Source organism: Rhinolophus sinicus, linkage group LG11 (genome assembly GCF_036562045.2).
Source record: "Rhinolophus sinicus isolate RSC01 linkage group LG11, ASM3656204v1, whole genome shotgun sequence".
NCBI lineage: Eukaryota > Metazoa > Chordata > Mammalia > Chiroptera > Rhinolophidae > Rhinolophus > Rhinolophus sinicus.
The window spans coordinates 76,395,229-76,414,821 of NC_133760.1; the positions used below are offsets into that span (position 1 = coordinate 76,395,229).

The window sequence follows — 19,593 nt, forward strand, 5'->3', positions numbered from 1 at the left end:
CTACCACTACCTTCAGCATAACGATGCTTAATCATAAAGTATTTCACTCTTTAAAAAACATATAAGTTCATATTGACTGGTCATTAAGTGGTCTTGTCTTTATGGAGAACTTTACTTTCTTATAATCAGATGATGAGTGTTTTTTCCACTCATTCCAGAGAAAATTTGTGATCGCAACATCAGCTTTTGCATGTACTGAAGAACGGACTTAATTCTGCACTGATGACTTTGCCTCTGATCAATTCAGCTGCTTAGGAGAGAATGGGACTGTGTTTTAAAGCAGGTGTGTGTGTGGAGGTATTATAAAGACCGTAAAAATCTTTTTGTAGGGAAAAAAAAGAAAAGAGATTTCTCTGTCACTCTCTTCATTTCTCTGTCTGCAGCTGCGTCATCTTTGTCTCTCTCTGTGTCTTGCTCAAACTGATTACTAAAGTCTTGCTCCTCAAAGTGTGGCCTGGGGACCTGCAGTGCCAGCATGGCCTGAGCACTTGTTAGAAACCAAAATCTCAGAATCTTCAGATTTATTGAACCCAAATCTGCAGTTTAGTAAGGTCCCCAGTTGTTTGTATGCACATTAAACTCTCATAAGCAGTGATTTACAGGAAACTTGAAAATACACATTTTCTGAAGATGTTTTAAAAGACAGAGGTTGTGCCAGCAGATACCACATTCCTATATAAGAGCTGTAAGTGAAGAAAAACTCCCCACAAATACATGCGGAGCATTTACATCACTGGAAGAGCAGTAGAACTGCAGCTTAGATGACTTGCAGGGAATCCCAACTCCACAGGAGGAAGTTACATACTGTTAAAGAAATATTTGTAAGCAAATTGAAGGAAGCATGTTCAAGGGGGAACCCTACAGGCTAAGTTGGCCAAGTTGCTTGCAGGGAACTGGCAGTTCTTTTCATTTCTATAAACTGAAGGCTTCTTGGAATGTGAAATGAAGAATTACAAACTGGGCAGCAGCCAAAGTGATTTATTTTTCTTTTTTGCTTTTCTTTATTTTTTATTTTCTTTTATATTTATTATTATTATTTCTTTTGCTACGAAGGAGCCTGAGCTATAATAAACTCTAGTTTGGGTATTAGCTGCACCCAAAAGGTATTGGCCTGAGGCAAGAGTTAGGCAGCATTGGCCTATCAAATTTATAAGAGAGCTGTTTCGTAGAGCCTGCTTCGAAGTAGGTAAGCCAAACCCATCCTGCACCATGAAGCATTTCATGCTGGGCAGACTTCCTTGCAGATTTCCAGTTCTGACTATTTCTTCAACTCTAAGAATCATAACACCTTTAAATGAATCCCTAGTTTATCCTGCAGCATAGAATAACCCTGCGTCTGATCTGTCTCAAGTGGATTAATGCTCATTATTCCCAAAGTTTTTCTAGGGAAAATACAATATTCTTTTTGTCATTTCCCTGTTTGAATATATCTATGATCAAATTTTTTTGTGTGTGTGTGTGTGCCTACTCTAACAAGATTACCACTTAAGATAACTCCACTTAAGCTTTCTATCTCAGAAAAAAATATTTTTAATAAAAGTCGTTCTTTGTAGAATATTTTTTCGTGTTGCACGTGGCCATTTAACCACCATTAGGGCAAATGATACCAATAACTCTGGTTCTTTTTTTAGGAGTCTATTTTCAAATTTTTAATCATCATAGAATCTTCCTCTTGTATATAAATAATTCAGTTGATTGCTCACGTGTTTCTTCTACATGATAACAAACGGTTCTTTTGGTGTTTTGTTTCCAATACTTTGATCATGCCCTTTCCTCCACTCCTTCCTCCCCCTTCATGGAGCCTGCACATGGAGCCCATGAGATTGATTGAATATGATCGATACGCTGTGGAGATTTTCATCTTGTTCACATTATGTAACCCTAAATAATGTGTGCTACTGCTATGACTGCCTCAACAAGGTCATATGTAACCAGGAGAGGAAGGGTTGGTTACATCTTATGTTTTTTTATATATATTCCAATGTCATGACTTCTCATTTTCAACATTGCTCCCTATTTTGATACTGACTAGTTTACTGCTATCTTTTTGTGAGAAAACACATATGTAAAAAATATTTGTGATTACAGACATTTTTGTTTGGCAATTTCTTTATTTTGGTGCATTGTAGTTTACACAGTTTCAATCAGAAAGAATATCAAACTTTGTTAGATCGTTTAAGACCAAGTTCTAAAGACAATAAGATCATATTGTGTGATTCAATTCATTTTTCTTTGTCTCGTAGCAAAACATTGTAAACCTTCATCCTTCAAAGCCATAAATAGTCAATTAACTGGACTGGGTGAGAAAGGAAGGAGGAGAAAGAGGAAAGGAAGAGAAGAGTGAAAGGATCTGTGACAGCCATTGTCAGTGACGCAACATACAAAGCCCATGCTCTACGACAGGGGTCCAGCCCAGCCATTATTGCACAGAACAGACAGTGTTAGTATATTCGATGTGAGTGAAAAATTAGAGACAAAATGAGCATGGGGATCACAGTACTAGTAATCCCTATAGAAAAATGTGTATTACATTTTTACATATGTAAAATGGAATACTATAATATTCCATAATACCATCTAATACTTGAGTAAAACTAGCATATATATATACATATATATATAACTTTTTACTGATATACATAAATACATACAAATGCTGATAATGTGTAGAGAAACCATCACACACATACTGCTACTGCAATTACAAATCATACAAAACAATCGAAAAGTAGTATGACAATATATAACCAAGCCATTGATATGACTATATACTGCAATCCAGTTTTTCTGCTTTTGAAAATTTATTATGAGAAAATTACCCTATAGGAGGAAAATAAATTTGCATATGGTTTTCCTTGGGCTTTCCAAGATAAAATCACTGACAATAAGATCACATCACATGTTAAAAGATGTACAAACTGACAAGAAATTTCCAACCAAATGAAGAAAGTTACCAAATATGGCCTCTATCTAGAAAAATACATGCTTAGCCTAAATAGAAATTATTACTGTAATTATTAATATTTGTGTCAAGGAGTCTAGTATTGACAAATATTGTGTTATTTACACATATTAAGAAAGTCTTTGTTAAAGGTAGTAAAAATTTTATGAAATTTTCAAAATATGGGAATAAAGGCACTTGAAAAAAACACGTTTTCTGACAGTAGCTAAGTGTAGGGCCTAGAGCACAGATTACGCAGGAAAGGAGAGCGTGTGCCCGGGAAAGCAGGGTATAGGGCTCGGGAGGGCTCAAGGATGAGATGGGGACAGAACAGAGTGAGGACGGTACAGGGAGCCCAGATACAAGCATGAGGGGAACTCTCACCACTGAGGATCTGGAACTGACTCCACTGATGGGGGAAAAAGGTGCTTCTCGGAGCATGAAAGGTGATATGACTGAATGATAAAGGAAAAGAAGGGAGAACAAGTCACTGAAACGGCCATGGACACATTCTGGAAACAGAATATTTCTAGAAGATAATCTCTATAGGGATCAAGAGGCTGAATTCTGGTGTCAGATTCTCTTGGCTCAAATCCTGACTTCCGGTGTGATCTTGGGAAAATTCTTCAAGTTCAGGGCATCAGTTTCCTCACCTGAGAAACGGGGATGATAATAGATCCCCCATCAAAAGAGTTATTGTGCAGATTAAATACATACCCAGCAGGTAATAAATGTTCAACAAACGTAAATGTTATTGTTTGTACCAGAGATCAGGGTTCCAACAGAGTTCCTCCTCAGTAAGAGAAACATGTTAATCCTTGCTGTTTGACTCACTGGGAAATGCTGTGTTTATCCTTGCAACTTTCCAATGACTCCTTGTTTCACTGCCCCAGTTAGCTGACAGGCAGTTGGCTGGAACTGGTGCGCCATTCAGCTAGAGAAGCAGGTCCTGCCGCCTGCCCTCCTCTCCCCTTTTGTTATTGGCAGCTGCTCGATTACAAGCTACTCAGAGGCAGGGAAAGAAAAGAATGTTCCAAAGATGACCTGTTGCTCCCATCTCTTCCTGATCCGTTTAAGTCTGGGAGAAATATTTGCCCTTGGTTACGTGCTGTTTCCCAGTCTGACTCATGCCTCTTCCTTTCTCTCTTCATTCTCCACCCTTACCTTTTCCTATAATGGCAAAACGACTTCTCCAGCCGTGTAGCCAAGCCGAGTGACCTAACACGTCCTAATGCAGGCAGATAGGTGTCTCTGTCCTATTTTTGGACAATTGTTGAAGTGGTGTCCTCTGATTTCTCTGCTGCATGGTCTTCTTTCTTTGCCACAGATGCATTGCAACAGTCAACAGCACAGAGATGAGAGGTGGAAGAGAGACAGATGGTCACAGGTTGTCGTTCAGTGTTTGTTTCAGATTTGGCTCTTCTGCCACTGTCTTTAGGGTCCTTGGTTTTAGCAGAGCCCCCATGCGCCTTCCCAGGGCCTTTTTCGTTCAATGAGACATAGGCAACTTCCCCTTATGGAAAAGTCTTGAGTGGACTTCCACTCCCTCCACCCCTGTTCAATTTCCATTGCTCCCTTTGCTAGGAGTTTGGAGCACGGGTGTCCAGCAGCAAAACTGTGAAGGCTGAAGAGTGCGTCATTGGAGACGGCTGTGCTCCCTTTTCTGTCCTGATTTTCTCTTTGGTGGGATGTCTTTTAATCAATGTATGGTGCTCTCATAAGGCACTCAGCTCAAGGCCCTTATACTTGAGTCCTTTCCATAATTTTCAATATCTCCCTTTCAGATCGTCCTTTCACATTGAAGTAATGGACAACTGCTAATAGACTGAAATGTTACCCCACCTAAAGGGTATCTTTCACTTAAACATGCATCAGGAATAATGTTCAGATGGTAGCATTTCAGATACAGTCCAAAGAAAGAAGCTAAGGAGTGGGTACAAAATGGCTTAAAAATACAATAGATACCTTCTTTTGCTCATTTGGCTATTTGGGGGTGAACAGGGAAGGGAAATCGGAATGATTAAATTATGGAAGCCCAAATTATTTTTATTCCTAAAAAAAGATAATGGGAACATCTAGCATATCCTTACCCTCTGCCCCACCCTCCTTCCCGTGTTCTCCCTAAATACATACATATATATACCTTGAAGGAAGAAAATATACCAAATCTTGATTTATGATAAATAGCATTAGCAGTGGTAATTTTTCATTGCAGCACTACCTACTTTTTTTTAACTTTCTTAAAATAATATGTAACCTTGTAAAAATTCTTTAGGGCCACTGTTATCTTAATAAACATTCTAAAATGACGAAGTTGCAAGCTAAAGAAATTGAGCTATTATTTATATACTTTCTCCATTATGCTTTTTTGTCCTGGATTCAAATGAGATGATATATGGGACTGTTTTTTAAAATGTAAAACTCTATCAAAACAATGTTTAGTATTATAAATTTCAAAATGGGATAGTAAAAGAAACAGCACCATTTTAAACTGCCAGAAAGCGTTTCCAGACCAGTTTCTAAGTGTTAGTGCTTCCTACCTCTGAAGATGTGAAATAAAATTAAGAGAATTGACAGTAAAGATGGACCTTACCCCAAAGGGTGAAATATACCTGATATGCTTACATCTGTTTTAATTTTCCCAACTTAAAGATTCATGGAAAATGGTGAGATGGAAAATCTTATTAGAATCAGTGCATTTCAAACCTCTGCTGCAAATGAAGAAAATTCTGAGGTCAAAATGTGAAATCATCCCAAGTTTTCTTCAATTATTTATTCACATAGTCATTCATTCAGAAAATATCGACTGAGCTCACTAAGTGCTGGGCACCATTCAGAATCCCAGGAAACAATGACAAAGTCATGTTTTTAGACCTAACTAGCAGTCTCGTGGGGTTAGCTACCAGGGTTAGTTTTACTGTGTGGTAAATGATAATCGGGGTTTGTCAAGATTTTATGTGAAGACACAGAAGAGGCCCTTAATGTGGAGGAGTTTTAGGACCAGGGAGGTTAGACACATGGTGGGAAGGGATGCTGGCTTGTGGCAGGGAGAGACTGGGCAGTCCAGTGAGGGCTGCAGGAGGAAACCTAAGATGACAGTGGATAGAAGTGAGGGCCTTGTATACGGTGCTGGAGTTTGGATGACCTTCTGAGGGCAATCACATACAACTGACAGCTTGAAGCAGGAGAGTGACAGGGGAGTCTGGATGTGATCACTATTTTTTTAATTTTATTTTACTGCATTTAACTTTATTTTATTCTTTTATTTTATTTTATTTTACTATTTAATTTAATTTAATTTATTTTATTTTATGGGAAGATGGATTGGAGAAGATCATACTGAAGGCTGGCAGTGAGGCCAGGTAGGAGGCTGTGGCAACTAGCCAGGCAAAAGATGAAGACAGCAACGATGATAGCAGTGATTTTGGTGGGAAAATACATTTTAATTAATTTAAAATACAGAGTTACATATTATTGGGGGGCGGGGGATGTCACAATAATAAAGACTTAGAATTGTTATAAATCTAGGAATCCCTGTCAAGAAGAATCAAAGCCAGATCACAGTCTCACAATCAAGTGAAGAGTAAAAGGGAATGAATTTATTGTTGTATTTATAGCACACCAACCCTCTGATACAAACTTCATGATTTTTAAAAATTCTTGGACTGAACAGATATTTTGGTTTGCATATACATGGCCTCGTCTTCACCCTACTAAAATGAAGCAGGGTGAAAGCTCCTGCAGGACTTTTAAATCCAATCCTTTCATTAAAGATAAGAAAACTGAGACCTCTGCATTTAAACCATTTGCAGGAGGCGACATGCTTCAGGCACGGCCGTGCTGAGACAGCTTCAGATGTATGACCGGAGGCCGCAGCTCTTCATTACATGCCAACAGCTTCCCAAGAAAGGCCTCTAAATAAATTCATGGGATGTGGATAACTATTGAAAAGAGGGACTTTTTAAGTTCTTTGAAACTATAAAGGGCATTTTGAACAACCAAACACCTGTTTTATTATTAGAGTTTGGTCAACATTCCAGATTAACTGACAATGGCAAAATCTATGCCAATACCAGCAATGACTCCTCACATATTCACTTTCCAAAAATAATTTTGGATATTGGCTTCATGGTACCAGTATCCAAGTACATGTGATTTATATTGTTTTACCTTCTTATTAAAAAAATTCAAAACAGAAATATCAGTTTATTTAGGATTAGCAAGAGATATTATTTCATGAAGAAGATGAAATATGGTGGGTTTGTGAACAAGCTATTCCATACTATTCATCAAATGATAGAAAAAATTATAGGGAACTGCTTTAAGTGGTTCAAAGAATTGAATTACCAGTCTCATCATTTTTGACAAATACATTTCTGAAAAAGCAATAACTCATGCATTTTTATCTATTATGAGTTTTTAATAAAGTAAAATAAGTTTGAAAAGGTTCTTTATTGATCAGTCCTATTTTTAATGTAATAAAAGCAATGAGCATGTTTCATGGGTGTTTAGAAAGTTTATTACGGATATTGGGAAGGTCTTCTTGTCACCTACCTCTCCCCCACACCCAGCTAAAAGAACAAACATGTGTCCACATGAAAACTGGATCCACTTGGTGCAAAATTTCAGTCTTTGAAATAATTAGTGGCAAATCTCAATAAAAATTAATTCTAATAGTATTCAATGCTATTCAGAAATAAGGATGCATGTGTATCACTTGTTAAAAGTTAATTGGTTTTGTTATATAACTATGTGAATATATTTTGGCTTTAAAACTTGCCAATAGCTATTTGAAAAGACAGAATTTCATGATTTATTTAAATAGATATTTTATTAATCAAATACTTTGGCCAACCAACATATCTAATTATATTTAAAGAACACTTTAAATACAAGGTATAATTATAAAGTCATGAGACTGATTAACCTCTTTAACTAACATAATAAAAGCTATACAGTCAAATGGTTGGTAATGCTTTAAGGTAATGATCATGAGGGCTTTTCTAAGGATGCTGTAATGGCCTAAGACTTTTTTGAAAAGTGTCTTTTGAAGCTGCCTTCAAAAACATGAATTTCATAATTTAATCATTCATTTGATTAGGTCCCCAATAGTATTTCAGTTTAATCATCCTTTATATTCACTAGTCCTGACAATTTGGAAAAATAAAATTAATCTTCATTGAATGAAGATTTGTCATCTAGGAAGACATTCAGGAATATCAGATAAAGGAATGTTAATTCAGGTGCTGATAGCAATTCTGAAATTTGATCATTTATACACTTTTAAGATGTGTAAATTATAGTAACTGCTCACATCATAGAGAATTTTTACATATGCCTATCATTTTGCAACAATGAAATTTTTAAAACGACAGCAACTCACAACATTGAATGGGATTCTACAGTTCAAAAATGATAAGAATAATTTTATGCTGTGTAACAAAACCCATATTAGACAACATATTGAAAGTTTGTAGCTGTTAGTGTTTAACTTATATACATAGCTCAGTAGCATTGACCCAACAAATCGACCATTTTCTTGTAAGTCTCTCTACATGAATCACTGTAGGTGAAATCTTACTTAAGTGTCAGCAATAGCCTTTATTGTAAAATGTTATTAAATAGCACCAATATTACTTGAAGGTAAAATGAAACATTAATAAAAATGCAGCATACAGTTTTAATTTCTAACTATAAAAGAGAAAGCATCACCTAGACAAAATAAGAATTAGATACAGATTATTTTAAGATCACAGCCAGATAGACATTACTTATAAAACATTTCAGGGTTTTTTCTTGGAAGAGTTAGAAAGAAAAGCCTAGTATATTGCTCTGTTACATTCTATTCCCAGAGAAGATATAGATGTTTACATAATCAAGACAGTGCAGTTTCACCAATGAACTTCCTTGTGGAAGATACATTTACTAATTCTATATATTAGCTCAACAAGATCACAAATATAATAAAAGTGCTTTAAAGCAATCTGATTAGAGCAACTCTTAATATTAAGTACAAAATATACAGTAAAATGAAACATCTTGTTAAATAGGCCTGTAGGTTAACAATACCTTATTTAAAGGAACTCATTTATATGAATCTATTTTCACATTTGCTTTATTATATTTGATAGTTCCTATCACCACTGTATGCTTTTGTTACTGTAATTTCTAGGATCTTTGAATATTTCATCTCTTAGTATTTCCATGACTTTATCTGCAAAGGCAACTTAAAAAGTATTACTTCCAGAGTAAAAATATAGGAAATCCGGTATTTTTTATCAGCACTTATACATAAAACCATCGCAGTGTTTGAAATGTCCCTGGATCATTGTAAGTTCACCATGGCAAAATGCATATTTTTGTTCTAAAGCAAAAACTGTCTGCCTTTAAAATTAAGTGTTGCCAACCTACTGTATACTTCTGGTTATAAAGTTAGATATGAAATCTTTGGTTATTAATTAGAAAAGCGTTGGGTGAGATCTGAAAAGATTTGCTAATAAACATTTCCAAATGTGGTTGCCCATCTTAACAATTTTCTTAATTAGAACAGTTGGAAACGCACAGAACAGTGGTGCTTTTATGTTATAACAACGAAGAAGTATTACAGTATCCAGATGTCCAGACCTGGGGTGCGAGTGTTCAGTCGCGGCTCAGCTGCACACTGACAGAAGAGAAGCTGCGTCCCATGCTCGCACACAGCGGGGCAATAACCATATCTGTCACGCTCTTCCATATTGTCTGCACGGAAGGCAGGACCATGAGGCATGTCTTTACAAACGGCATTACAATCCTGGAATGAAGGGAGAGGATGTGCAAGGATTATTCGTGTTAACAATTAAGGACATTGACCCTCATACGTGCGTGAAAAGATATAATAATGACCTAATTCCCCTACAGTTGGTTGAACATTTGAAACAAATAAATGAAAGTGACTCACATAGTGATCAGATGCACAGAAGATACATTGCTTAAAAAAATAAACAGAGATGTAGATAATAAACACCAATCTTCTTTCTATTGGTGGCATGCTATCTGAATTCGTAAAACAAAAATAAGTAAAACAGTAAATTTATCTACCTGACCTCTGCCCCTAAACATTAACCTGCCTGACTTCATATTTCCCGGTGATTCTACTTCCTGGTAGCCTTTCCTGCTGCCTTGTCCCACTTCCGTCCCCTTTGGGCCAGGCTGGGTGTGATACTCCTTTGATATGTGTGTGTGTGCGCTTCTAAAGTACTGAAACATACTTCGTAATGCTCAAATTTACCAAAAGTTATCACAAATAAAAGTCCACATTTGAGGACTTTAGTTCATAGCATGTGGTGAATTCCTTTTAATTTTTTTTTCTTTAAGTTGTTCTCTCACTTTGGATCCTCTGATATCAAATTGTGTCCTCAACATCCGAAAGTTTCCCTTCTGAAACTCCAAGCAATTTGGAGTGACCCAATCTTATACTTGATAAGATTATATATTCCTCTATTGGCTAATAAAGCCCTTGGGGCAGAGACTTTTATTTAGCTTTGTATTAGCTGTAGTATCATGCCGATTGCGCTGTCACAGCCACTTGCTGTACTAAAGGCTTCTTGGAAATGAGACTGCTCCCACTGCATTCCCATCTATGGGACCATGTATTTGAATTGAGTCCCAGCAAAAATAAGGGGTAAGGGAGCTTCAGCCATTCTTTGGTATGATTTACGCATGACTGATACCCTGCAGTTGCTAAGTGGCAGCTATCTCAGTTTGAATGTGCTATGTAGTCAAACCCATGCCCTGGATCCTAGTGACCTAAGATTCAACATCATCAGTCTGAGTTTCTGGGTGTCTTTTGTACTTGTTGTTATTTGTTTGTTTAAAGAATCTAAAATCAGATCTGTTATGATGATGTGATGTGGTTGGAAGACCTACTACTTCCTATTTTCATAGCTTCGGTCACCAACTTCTTGGAAAAACAAAAAACTCCCACACTCTGCCAAAAAAGAAAAAGAAAGAAAAGAAAGAAAAAAAGAGACCAAAAAAAAAAAAAAAAAAGCTTACTCAAACAGGTTTGCTCTTCTATAAGGCCTCTCCTTGATCCATTCCTACCATGTCATGGAAATGTAGTCCATTCATGATAAATCTGTTGTATCAAGGAATAAACTAACTTTTAAGGATTTTTGTTTGAAGTTACTCCTCTACTTGCAAATCACAAATGTATGATGGTTAAATATTAATGTCCCATATGAATATAATTTGAAAAACAAACTGAAGTTAAATAATGCATTTTATGTGGCTGAAAAAAACGTGGTTTGATGATTCACCATTGGAAGCGTCACACAAAAACGGTTCTCAGGAGCCACGTGGAGAGAAATATCATCTGGTTAATTGTAGTTTTACTTTGATCTTTCCACCATTTAGGAAATGAAAACCTTTTTACTTTCAATTCTCCCACAAATGCTGTAGGAAAACCTAGCTTTGGTGACTATAAACACGGCACTCTATATTTCCAAATAGCTTCATAGCCAGCATTTCACAATATGCTATGTGGTCACTCAGTTTTTCACATTTTTGAAAGTGAGAAAACTGACATAGAGGTTAGATGACTGGCGTCAGTTAATTAGAATCCAAAATCTTATAGGCCGACTTACGCATCTTAAAAAATCCATGTGCTATTTTCAGAATATGAGTTAACTATACGTATCAGGCTTTTGTGGATCTGCTGATAGATAAAGGCAAAGATTTTCATTCCTTCGGCAGTCTTTTGGCACTTTCAACATAGTTTAGTTGTTTATAACTGTTAGTGATCAACTTCAATTGATGTTCACTCAGTTGGTGGATTTTTATTAATTCTTTAAAAGCCTTTCTACACTCTTTTCTCCACAAAGCCTTCCCCGCGCCTCCCTCCTCCTCCATAGATTTAACCGAGTTGCCTCAGCACGCACTTCTCTACCCAGCCAGCTGCCCTGGGTGTGTTGGGAGGACGCTGAAGGCTTCCTCTTACTCATCCTGGGCCCAGTGCCCTGCACAAACTAAGTACTCAATAAATTTCCTTGGTTGAACTAAACAGCTGGCTAACTGACTAAAGAAATTGATTCAGATGATAAAGGGGAATGGAGAATAATTTTGTAACTTCTAACAGAAGTCTGTGTGAGGGTGTAGCAACACCATATAAAGTGATTAGGAAAGACAGTGAAGCACCTGGGATTATCCATTTCACCTGGATGTCCCAAAAACACAAGCCTGGCACTTGTTGCCATACGAGAGCTGATCTGAATGTCCTGCCTCTCAGAATAAAGTGGATATATTTCAAAGCAACAACAAAACTTCTTGGTAAAATATGACATTTTCCTTAAAAATATTTTAAGGCTTAAAACTGTTCTCGAAAGCTTTATGATGCACTTTGTGTGAATAGTTTCAAAACATCTTATCAATGTCCAGTATATTTCTATATTTATTTTCCCTTGAACTATATGTCACTCCTATTCGCTCCCCATAGGTGAAAAAGTAATTTTCAGTAAAATTAAAAGTAAAATGAGAGGTGGTCTTATTTCATTATCCTGCAGTTTGAGTTTTCATTCCTTTGTGCTGGGGGGGGGGGGCTTCACCTTAAATGCACACACCTCGAATCTCCTCTGGTCTCATCTTTGTCATTTGCCAGGGACGATTGGAGCAGCCCCTCCATAGCACTGACTAACCAGGGCTGACATCCATGTCCAGTGATACTGTCACTGGCATTCTGCCCAGAGATCACTTTTGTTTTACCCCAAGCACAGGTGGTGACTGAATAAACGGTGATGAAAACAATAAGAGCCCTGCCCCAAACCACAGGCACAAGTCCTAACAGCCCTGTCTGCAAGAGGGCAGCCTGTGGCAGGAAGCATGGCTTCCAGGTCTCCACCTCCGCAGTCAGCTGGGCCTTAGCATTCAAAGCAAAATTACACACATAGGAGGACAGGGGGACATTCCCTTGGTTTCAACTCCTCACCCTACCTATGACTCTAAAGAATGCACCCTGCCTGTCGAGGCCTCCCACTCGTGCTACTGTTATTAGGAATTGACTTGAGTTCTCCTGTTCTCCCCAGCAAGCCCACCTGGGAGAAAGGGAGAGCAGGGGGCGGGTGGCAAAGGACATCCTATGTTTCAGAAGCTGGTCCACCCCAGTGTGTCCCTTCTCACCAAATGTGCAGACAGCTGAGGGTGGCAAGGAGAATTCCCGCAGCAAAGGCCAGGGGGATAGCCAGGAACAATGTCAGGAACTTGTAAATCACATATTTGCTGACTTCAAAGAGGGCGTGGCTGCAGATCCATACTTTGTCTAAGGAGTGCGTAGACTCGGGCTCTGCGATCACATCCTCGAAGCCCACCTGGGGGAGAAGCGAGAAGGAAGGACTTGGCTGGGATGTCTCACCTTCTCTTAGGGTCACGGTTGGCGCACAGGAATTTGGCTAAGAATTCCGGGCTACGCAGGCGGCCCGCGGCTGGTGGATTCCGGGTCCGGACCCCGCGGGCTGACCCAGTGGCGAGGGTAGGGTTTGGGGTTGGGGTACAGGGTAGAGGGGCACCCGCACCTCCAGGCCGTTGCGGGGGCTTGGACCAGCCTCAGGCCCAGGTTACAGCCCACCCTGGACTTCACCTTGAGATGCGAGTTGAGCTGGTTCGGATCCCGATCCCCGCCCGCGTCCGCAAACTTCTGGGGGTCGGCGTAGTCGACGCCGCTGTGGCGGCTGTAGGAGTCGTCGTCCATGAAGAGCTGGACGTCCGCCTTCTCGGTCTCCAGCCCCATCGCTGCGTTCGGTGCGCGGCGGCTGCAGCCCGGCTGGTGCGGCGCGGCTCCGGACCCGCTCGGCCTCCCCTTCCCGCCGCGCCGGGCCCCGCCCCGCCTTGCCTCGCCCCGTGTCGCCCGGGCGGCGACCGCTTTCCGCTGCCGGCTCCGGCTCCCGGCCCGGGCGCCACCGGAGCCCCGCCCCGCGCGCCCTGCCGCCCCTCCCTGCCGGGTCCCCGCCCTCCCCCTGGCCGGGAGCGCAGGGAATCGTTCCAACCAAGCACATCCCGGACCTGCCCAGGCGGGCGAAGCGTGTCACGGGACCAGGACCCGTCTTCGGCGCCCAGAGGGGCCGAAAGGCCTGGGTCACATCGCTAGACAACTGGAACTATGATGCTCAAGAGCTGGCAGGTGGTGTAGGGAGGATTAACTTCACGGAAAGGGACAGCGTGGTGGTTAAGAGCGCCGGCAGAGAATCGGAGGGCCTGTCGTCATTTCTTGGCTCTGCCGTTCACGGTGTGGGCTTCGGACCATCTCGGAACCTCAGCTATCACCTTATGAAATGGGAGCAATGGTACCTGCTTCACAGAGCTGTCCCATGAGAATTAAATGGGTTAATTCATGTAAAACTCCCATGGCCCCTAACACACAGTATGCTTCCAATCCACGCTGTTGCTGTTGCGCTGTGAGGTAAGGAGCCTGAATGCCAGGTGACCCCTCCAGTGCCAGGGGACTCAGCAGCCACCAGCTATCCAGTTGTCCCAGTGATCCCCAGTGAGCCCACTGGAAGCGCGTAATTGCGTTGGGAAGCACCCTGCTTTTAGGAGTTTGAACCTTCAGATCAGGGGGGAGGTATGATTTTTCTTTTCTAAATTATACCTCAATTTTCCTTCGAATAGACCCTGTTCAAAGATTTCTGGTATCTCTAAGATGCAATCACATCTGCAACCGCTTTGTAGGAACCAAGGAAACAAACCCAGAGGATAAAGCCACACCTAAAAATAGGTAACCCAGCCGGCTGACTACTCACTCAAAAGCTTTTAGAAGGGAGTGGTTTACATGTTCATCAATGGTTTAAGGTCTGGTGGGTTCAGATGTGGCTTGCTGGAAGAAAATGATTTAGTGAAAATATGCCCACAGCTAAATCGTGGGCCCTGGACTTGAGGGGGTGACGGCAGCGTGCTCCTGGCCTAAGACATAGTAGGAACGGAGGTAAGTGCTGTGGATGTGTGCATTTGGAAGTAGCTGCACATATCAAATCCCCTTGGGTGAACTGGATTTGAAGAATGACCTCTTTTGAAAAAAAAACCACATAATTTTTGAAACGATAACAATTACCAAAAAAGAGCAGGATCTGATTTGGAAAAATATTTTGGAGCCAAAATTCAGTATTGCTAAAAATGAAGTAAAAAGTTCACCTACTGCTACTGCTGAACACACATGGCAGCGTGGGCGCTGCAGAGGGTGACATGGTGGCTCTCGGGCCCAGCGCCCTCCTCTCCCAGGTACTCCTTTCCCTTTTTCGTAGTTTTCTTTCCCTATGTTATTTATGTTCAATTCATTCCAAAGCAACGGCTTACACATTCTCCTTATTGCTCCTTCCGATCTTTTCTACCTCCCCTATTCACTCAACTCGAGAGTTGGGACTCTTCTCGTGTTTTTGCCCAAGGACTGTTTATCAAAGTGAATAGAAGACCTTAATTCTTAAGGAAATCTGTAGTATCAATTACCAGGACATGGAAAAGAAGTGAGTGTACAGCTAACAGTTTGTAAAAAGTTACTTTTCTTAAAATTACAACCCCAAATTGCAAGATGTTTCATCCAAAGAATAATGTCATTGTTGTGCTAGAATGGTCTTAACAGTGGCGGAAAACCTGCCTTAGGACTCCTTTCCTTACTATTATTACTTTTGTGTTCTCCGATCACATTTCCATTTCCAATGGGATTAGTAAGACATTTGCAATAGTTTTTATAATTAATTGACTTTTTTTTTTTTTTTTTTTTTTTTACAGGCAGCAGGCCAGGGGTCCAAAAAGAAGGTAAAATTAACATGGTCTTAATGGGATAACTTAGATTATAGATATTTGTAAAATGATAGCTATCCATGAAAAACTGTCTCTAAAATCTAAGTTAAAAAACAAACAAACATATCTAGGTTTGTTGTATGTAGCACAGAACTTAAAAGAATAGGACACACACATGAATTCATTCCTTTACAGACTTTTTATTGAGCACCTTGCCCCACCCCATGGGTTGGGTCTGTGTGAGGTTCTTATTTTTATGAAATTCTTGTCCATTTCACCATTTTAGTGCATAAGATTTTTGAGAGGAGCTATCAAAAATGATTCTGCTTATCCTACTAGTAAATGCTTAGACAATGTTGACTACTGTTGTTCTCAAGGAGTTTAAACCAGGGATGACCACAGCAAATGGCATCCTGTGTCCAATAACTGGAGGGGAGACCCACCAGGAGAGGAGACCCATCAGGAGGGAGACTCACCAGGAGGGTAGACCCACTAGGAAGGGAGACCTACCCACCAGGAGAGAGACCCACCAGGAGGGGAGACCCACTCGGAGGGGGGGCCTACCAACCAAGAAGGGAGACCCACCAGGAGGGAGACCCCCCCAGGAGGGAGACCCCCCAGGAGGGAGACCCCTCAGAAGAGGTGAGTTAGAGATAAATGGTTGAGCACACTCTAGATGTCCCAGATCACAGGCTTACTCTCCAATAAGCCATTTTTAGTATTTAAAAAAAACTGCCATATGATTAAGGTAAGGGAGCTAAAAAGTTTCATAGTAAATCTATACCAGTGCATTCATCCTCTGGCCATCACAGCTTCTGACAAGAGGGCTGGTTTTCAAATGGTATATTAATGCATATGAAGAATAATAACTCGATAATAGATTAGTATTTGTGAGGATAGTTTATTACTATTTTGATCCTCACTGTTCTCAGCATAGTGTCTAAGAAAGAGGGTTATTTCACTGGCTCATTGAAAATTGTATGTGAATGCCATTATGAATAAAAATATCTAATTCTCCCCCCACCTTTTCTTTTCAAATCACAAATGTGTCATTTATTTTCCTTGTATAGCTTACATACAATTTTAGGCAGAGCCTATTTTTCAAACTGCCTTTGTGCAAATTAGTTATTAATGAAAATATTAATGATTCTTGATTTCACCATTATGGCTTAATGCTATTTAAAGCATTGGGAATAGACCAGGCTTTCTCAGCCTTGACATTGTTGATATGTTGGACTGATCATTCTTTGTTGTGGGGCCGTCCTGTGCATTGCGGGATGTGTAGCAGCATCCCTGGCTCTACCCACATGATGCCAGTAGCACCCACCCAGTCATGACAACCAAAATGTTTCCAGACATTGCCAGATGTCCCCTGGGTGCCAAAATCACCTTTCCCCTTCTTCCCTGTACTGAGAACTATTGCATAAGACATTGTTGAATTAGTTCTTCCTGTGAATGGGGAAAATTATGCTCCAGCAGCTGTTCATTTACAAACCCATGCTGAAATCTCAGAATTGTAATGCCAATTTGTCAGAAACTCCAGGGATTTAGGAAAATAAGTTTAAGGGTATTTGCTTGCCATGTAATATTTTCAGAAGAACCAGTTACCATCGATTAATTGCAAGTTTTCAATACAATGTTGGTATTATCTGAGGGATATGTATACCTCATAAAGGGACTACCAAGAAGCAACTAGCTGCTAGGCCCTGGATGCATTGCAGCCTCCTACACTTTCCTCACAAAGGCCAGGGCTGTTTGAATAATTATAGCTGGAAAAACTGAGATTTGGGACTTCTTGAGTCCATCTCAGGACTCAAAATTACATAATTTTGTAATTTTTGACACTCTTCAGCAACTGAATAGCTTTTGCAAGTTTTAGGTGACCTCAAGTGAGAAATCCATCATAGTGGAACAGCCGGGGGTGCGGGAGAGGGGGACTTACATGTCCTTGGAGGATCCCTTCTCAGACTTGCTCACTGTCAGCAGAACAAAGCCTGAGAATTTGGAAAGACCTGCAGTGTACTGCAGGGGTCCTTCTCTCTGGATAGTGGGCTTTACCTAAACTATTCCTTGCATAACTCCTAATATCCTCCTCTGTTCCTCAGTGTACCTTTTTATCGTCTCCCCCCTCCCCCCTCACCCTCCCCAATGCACAGGACTGCCTCCCACAAAAATGTTTAAAGTAACAGATTAAAAAAAAAAAGTCTGTTATTCAAGTTATTCAATAATCAGCTTTTGGGGAACTGTGCCAGAGTGTTTTATGGCATTTAATGAAATCTTGTTCATTTTTTTCTTACCTGTCATTTGTCTTCTTGTCCACATTCTGGGTAAAATTAGCCTGTACCAGTGAACAGGGAGTTTGTAGTTTAATATTCAGGCACAGTAGCTTTTTTGTAATTGGTGCCAGCTTAATCTCCTGGCTGTTTTAAATAGCACCTCCTCTGGCCAAACACCTCTCTTCATACACAAGAATTTTCAGAATTAGCTGGTGTTTGGAAGTACTTGGCTCTTAGAAATAAATGGGGAGGAAGGCACACTCTTCTAAAGCCTATATTTGTGAATAAAGATGAGAGTCATTCCATTCTCATTCAAAACAATTAATTTTAGATTTATTTTATCCTATTGTCCATAAGGAAAGGATATTCCCGTTTAATCTTTGAGTATTCTATTGGTTTCTGGAAAACTGTATATATAAATAAACCCTTTCCATAGGACTTTGATATTTTATCTTTTCAGAACATGAAATAGGCACTAATTAACTTTTGGTGAGCACTAACTTTCAAATTAAACTCTTAATAAGTACAACTTCCTCTATATTCAAATGGGAACTCATTTCTGCAAAGCTGCATAGTTGAATGTTTTCCAAATACCAACTGAAATGTTCACAATAAGATTACTAGTTACTAAAACAACAGGTCTGAAGGTGGTGTTCTTGATTTTTAGTATTTGATTTTGGACCAGAAAGTTACCATAGCTCAATGTGAAGCCTTTGTTTTGTCTAGCAATTCTTCTTTTTACAAATGTTATTCTACTTTCATTTAGAGTAAATTCCAATTTTTAAAAATAACATAACTAATCTACATTAGTCAAGAGAAAAAAGGTTGAGGAGTTTTTGTTTTGTCATTTATTTATTTATTTACAAATTTTCATCTTCTTGCATATTTCCAATAGAAGAATAAGGACAAAAATGCAGACTACTTTCCACCTTGTTCTTGTATATTACTGTTCTGTGTCTGTTAGGTGACCTTGAATACTTGAGAGAAGACCCTGGGAGTCAAGAGCAAAGGGACTTCCAGTGCACACAGCAGATGGATCATGGGTGCTGCCAATGGGCCGGGCAGGAGAGTTTTTAGATTCTATTTTCCTATTAATAAATATCTGGGAAGAATTTTGTTTCCAGAGAGTTTGCTAAAAGAATGTTTGTCTATTTCTGCCTGTGGTTATATGAAACTGTAAGGCAGGTTTCTACACTACATAAAGGCATAAAATAAATTGGGCATTTCAGGCATCTGTATCTACTCTTTCGGAGCCATCGAATCCCAGGCAGGCCCCCACCCCCGGCCAACTGCTCTGTAGCTTCTAGGTTTTTATTTAGAACAGTGAGAGGATTGATCTAAAGGTAGATATTGACTCTGTTAAATACATTAAAAGTAGGACTATTAACATTCTGTGTGTCTGAATAAAATGATTCTTCCCTAGTTAAACAATTAGCAAATACATGTCTTATTTCAAAGCAATTTTAGTAAATGTTTGTGTTTTCTTAAAAAAGTAGGAATTCTCCAGAGCATTCAGAACATTCTCATCATGCTAACCTCAAAAGAAACAACAAACTTTTCACTGAAATATGTACTGTTTCCTATAATATCTGTATATCACCACTTTATTTTTGG

The 19,593-nt window shown here is 39.6% G+C and overlaps 1 protein-coding gene and 1 long non-coding RNA gene across 5 annotated transcripts; one reads left to right on the top strand and one right to left on the bottom strand.

Annotated features, from left to right (window-relative positions):
- Positions 1–7,753: 7,753 nt before the first annotated feature.
- On the bottom strand, positions 7,754–13,700 carry CAV2 (caveolin 2). Of its 2 annotated transcripts, XM_019743227.2 has the most exons (3): positions 13,551–13,700; positions 13,094–13,281; positions 7,754–9,731 (listed from the first exon to the last, which is right to left on the bottom strand). In XM_019743227.2, exons 1-3 carry the CDS (start codon positions 13,698–13,700, stop codon positions 9,581–9,583), a joined length of 489 nt encoding a protein of 162 aa, XP_019598786.2. In that variant the 3' UTR covers positions 7,754–9,580. The 2 variants fall into 2 exon arrangements, with proteins under 2 accessions (XP_019598786.2, XP_019598787.2); XM_019743228.2 differs by lacking the exon at positions 13,094–13,281.
- Positions 13,660–19,080, top strand: LOC109453463 (uncharacterized). Of its 3 annotated transcripts, none has more exons than XR_012490468.1 (4): positions 13,660–14,369; positions 14,579–14,891; positions 15,692–15,718; positions 18,944–19,080. It is a non-coding gene; the product is annotated as an uncharacterized LOC109453463 (long non-coding RNA). The 3 variants fall into 3 exon arrangements; XR_002138292.2 differs by having other exon boundaries at positions 14,579–14,684; XR_012490469.1 differs by lacking the exon at positions 14,579–14,891.
- The last annotated feature ends 513 nt before the right edge of the window (positions 19,081–19,593 follow it).

Excerpts from the sequence above, each read along its gene's own strand:
- CAV2 (XM_019743227.2), bottom strand. The coding sequence starts at position 13,700 with ATGGGGCTGGAGACCGAGAAGGCGGACGTCCAGCTCTTCATGGACGAC. Across the intron at positions 13,282-13,550 it reads AGCTCAACTCGCATCTCAAG|GTGGGCTTCGAGGATGTGAT; the intron begins GTGAAGTCCAGG and ends CTTCTCCCCCAG. Across the intron at positions 9,732-13,093 it reads CTCAGCTGTCTGCACATTTG|GATTGTAATGCCGTTTGTAA; the intron begins GTGAGAAGGGAC and ends CCTTCATTCCAG.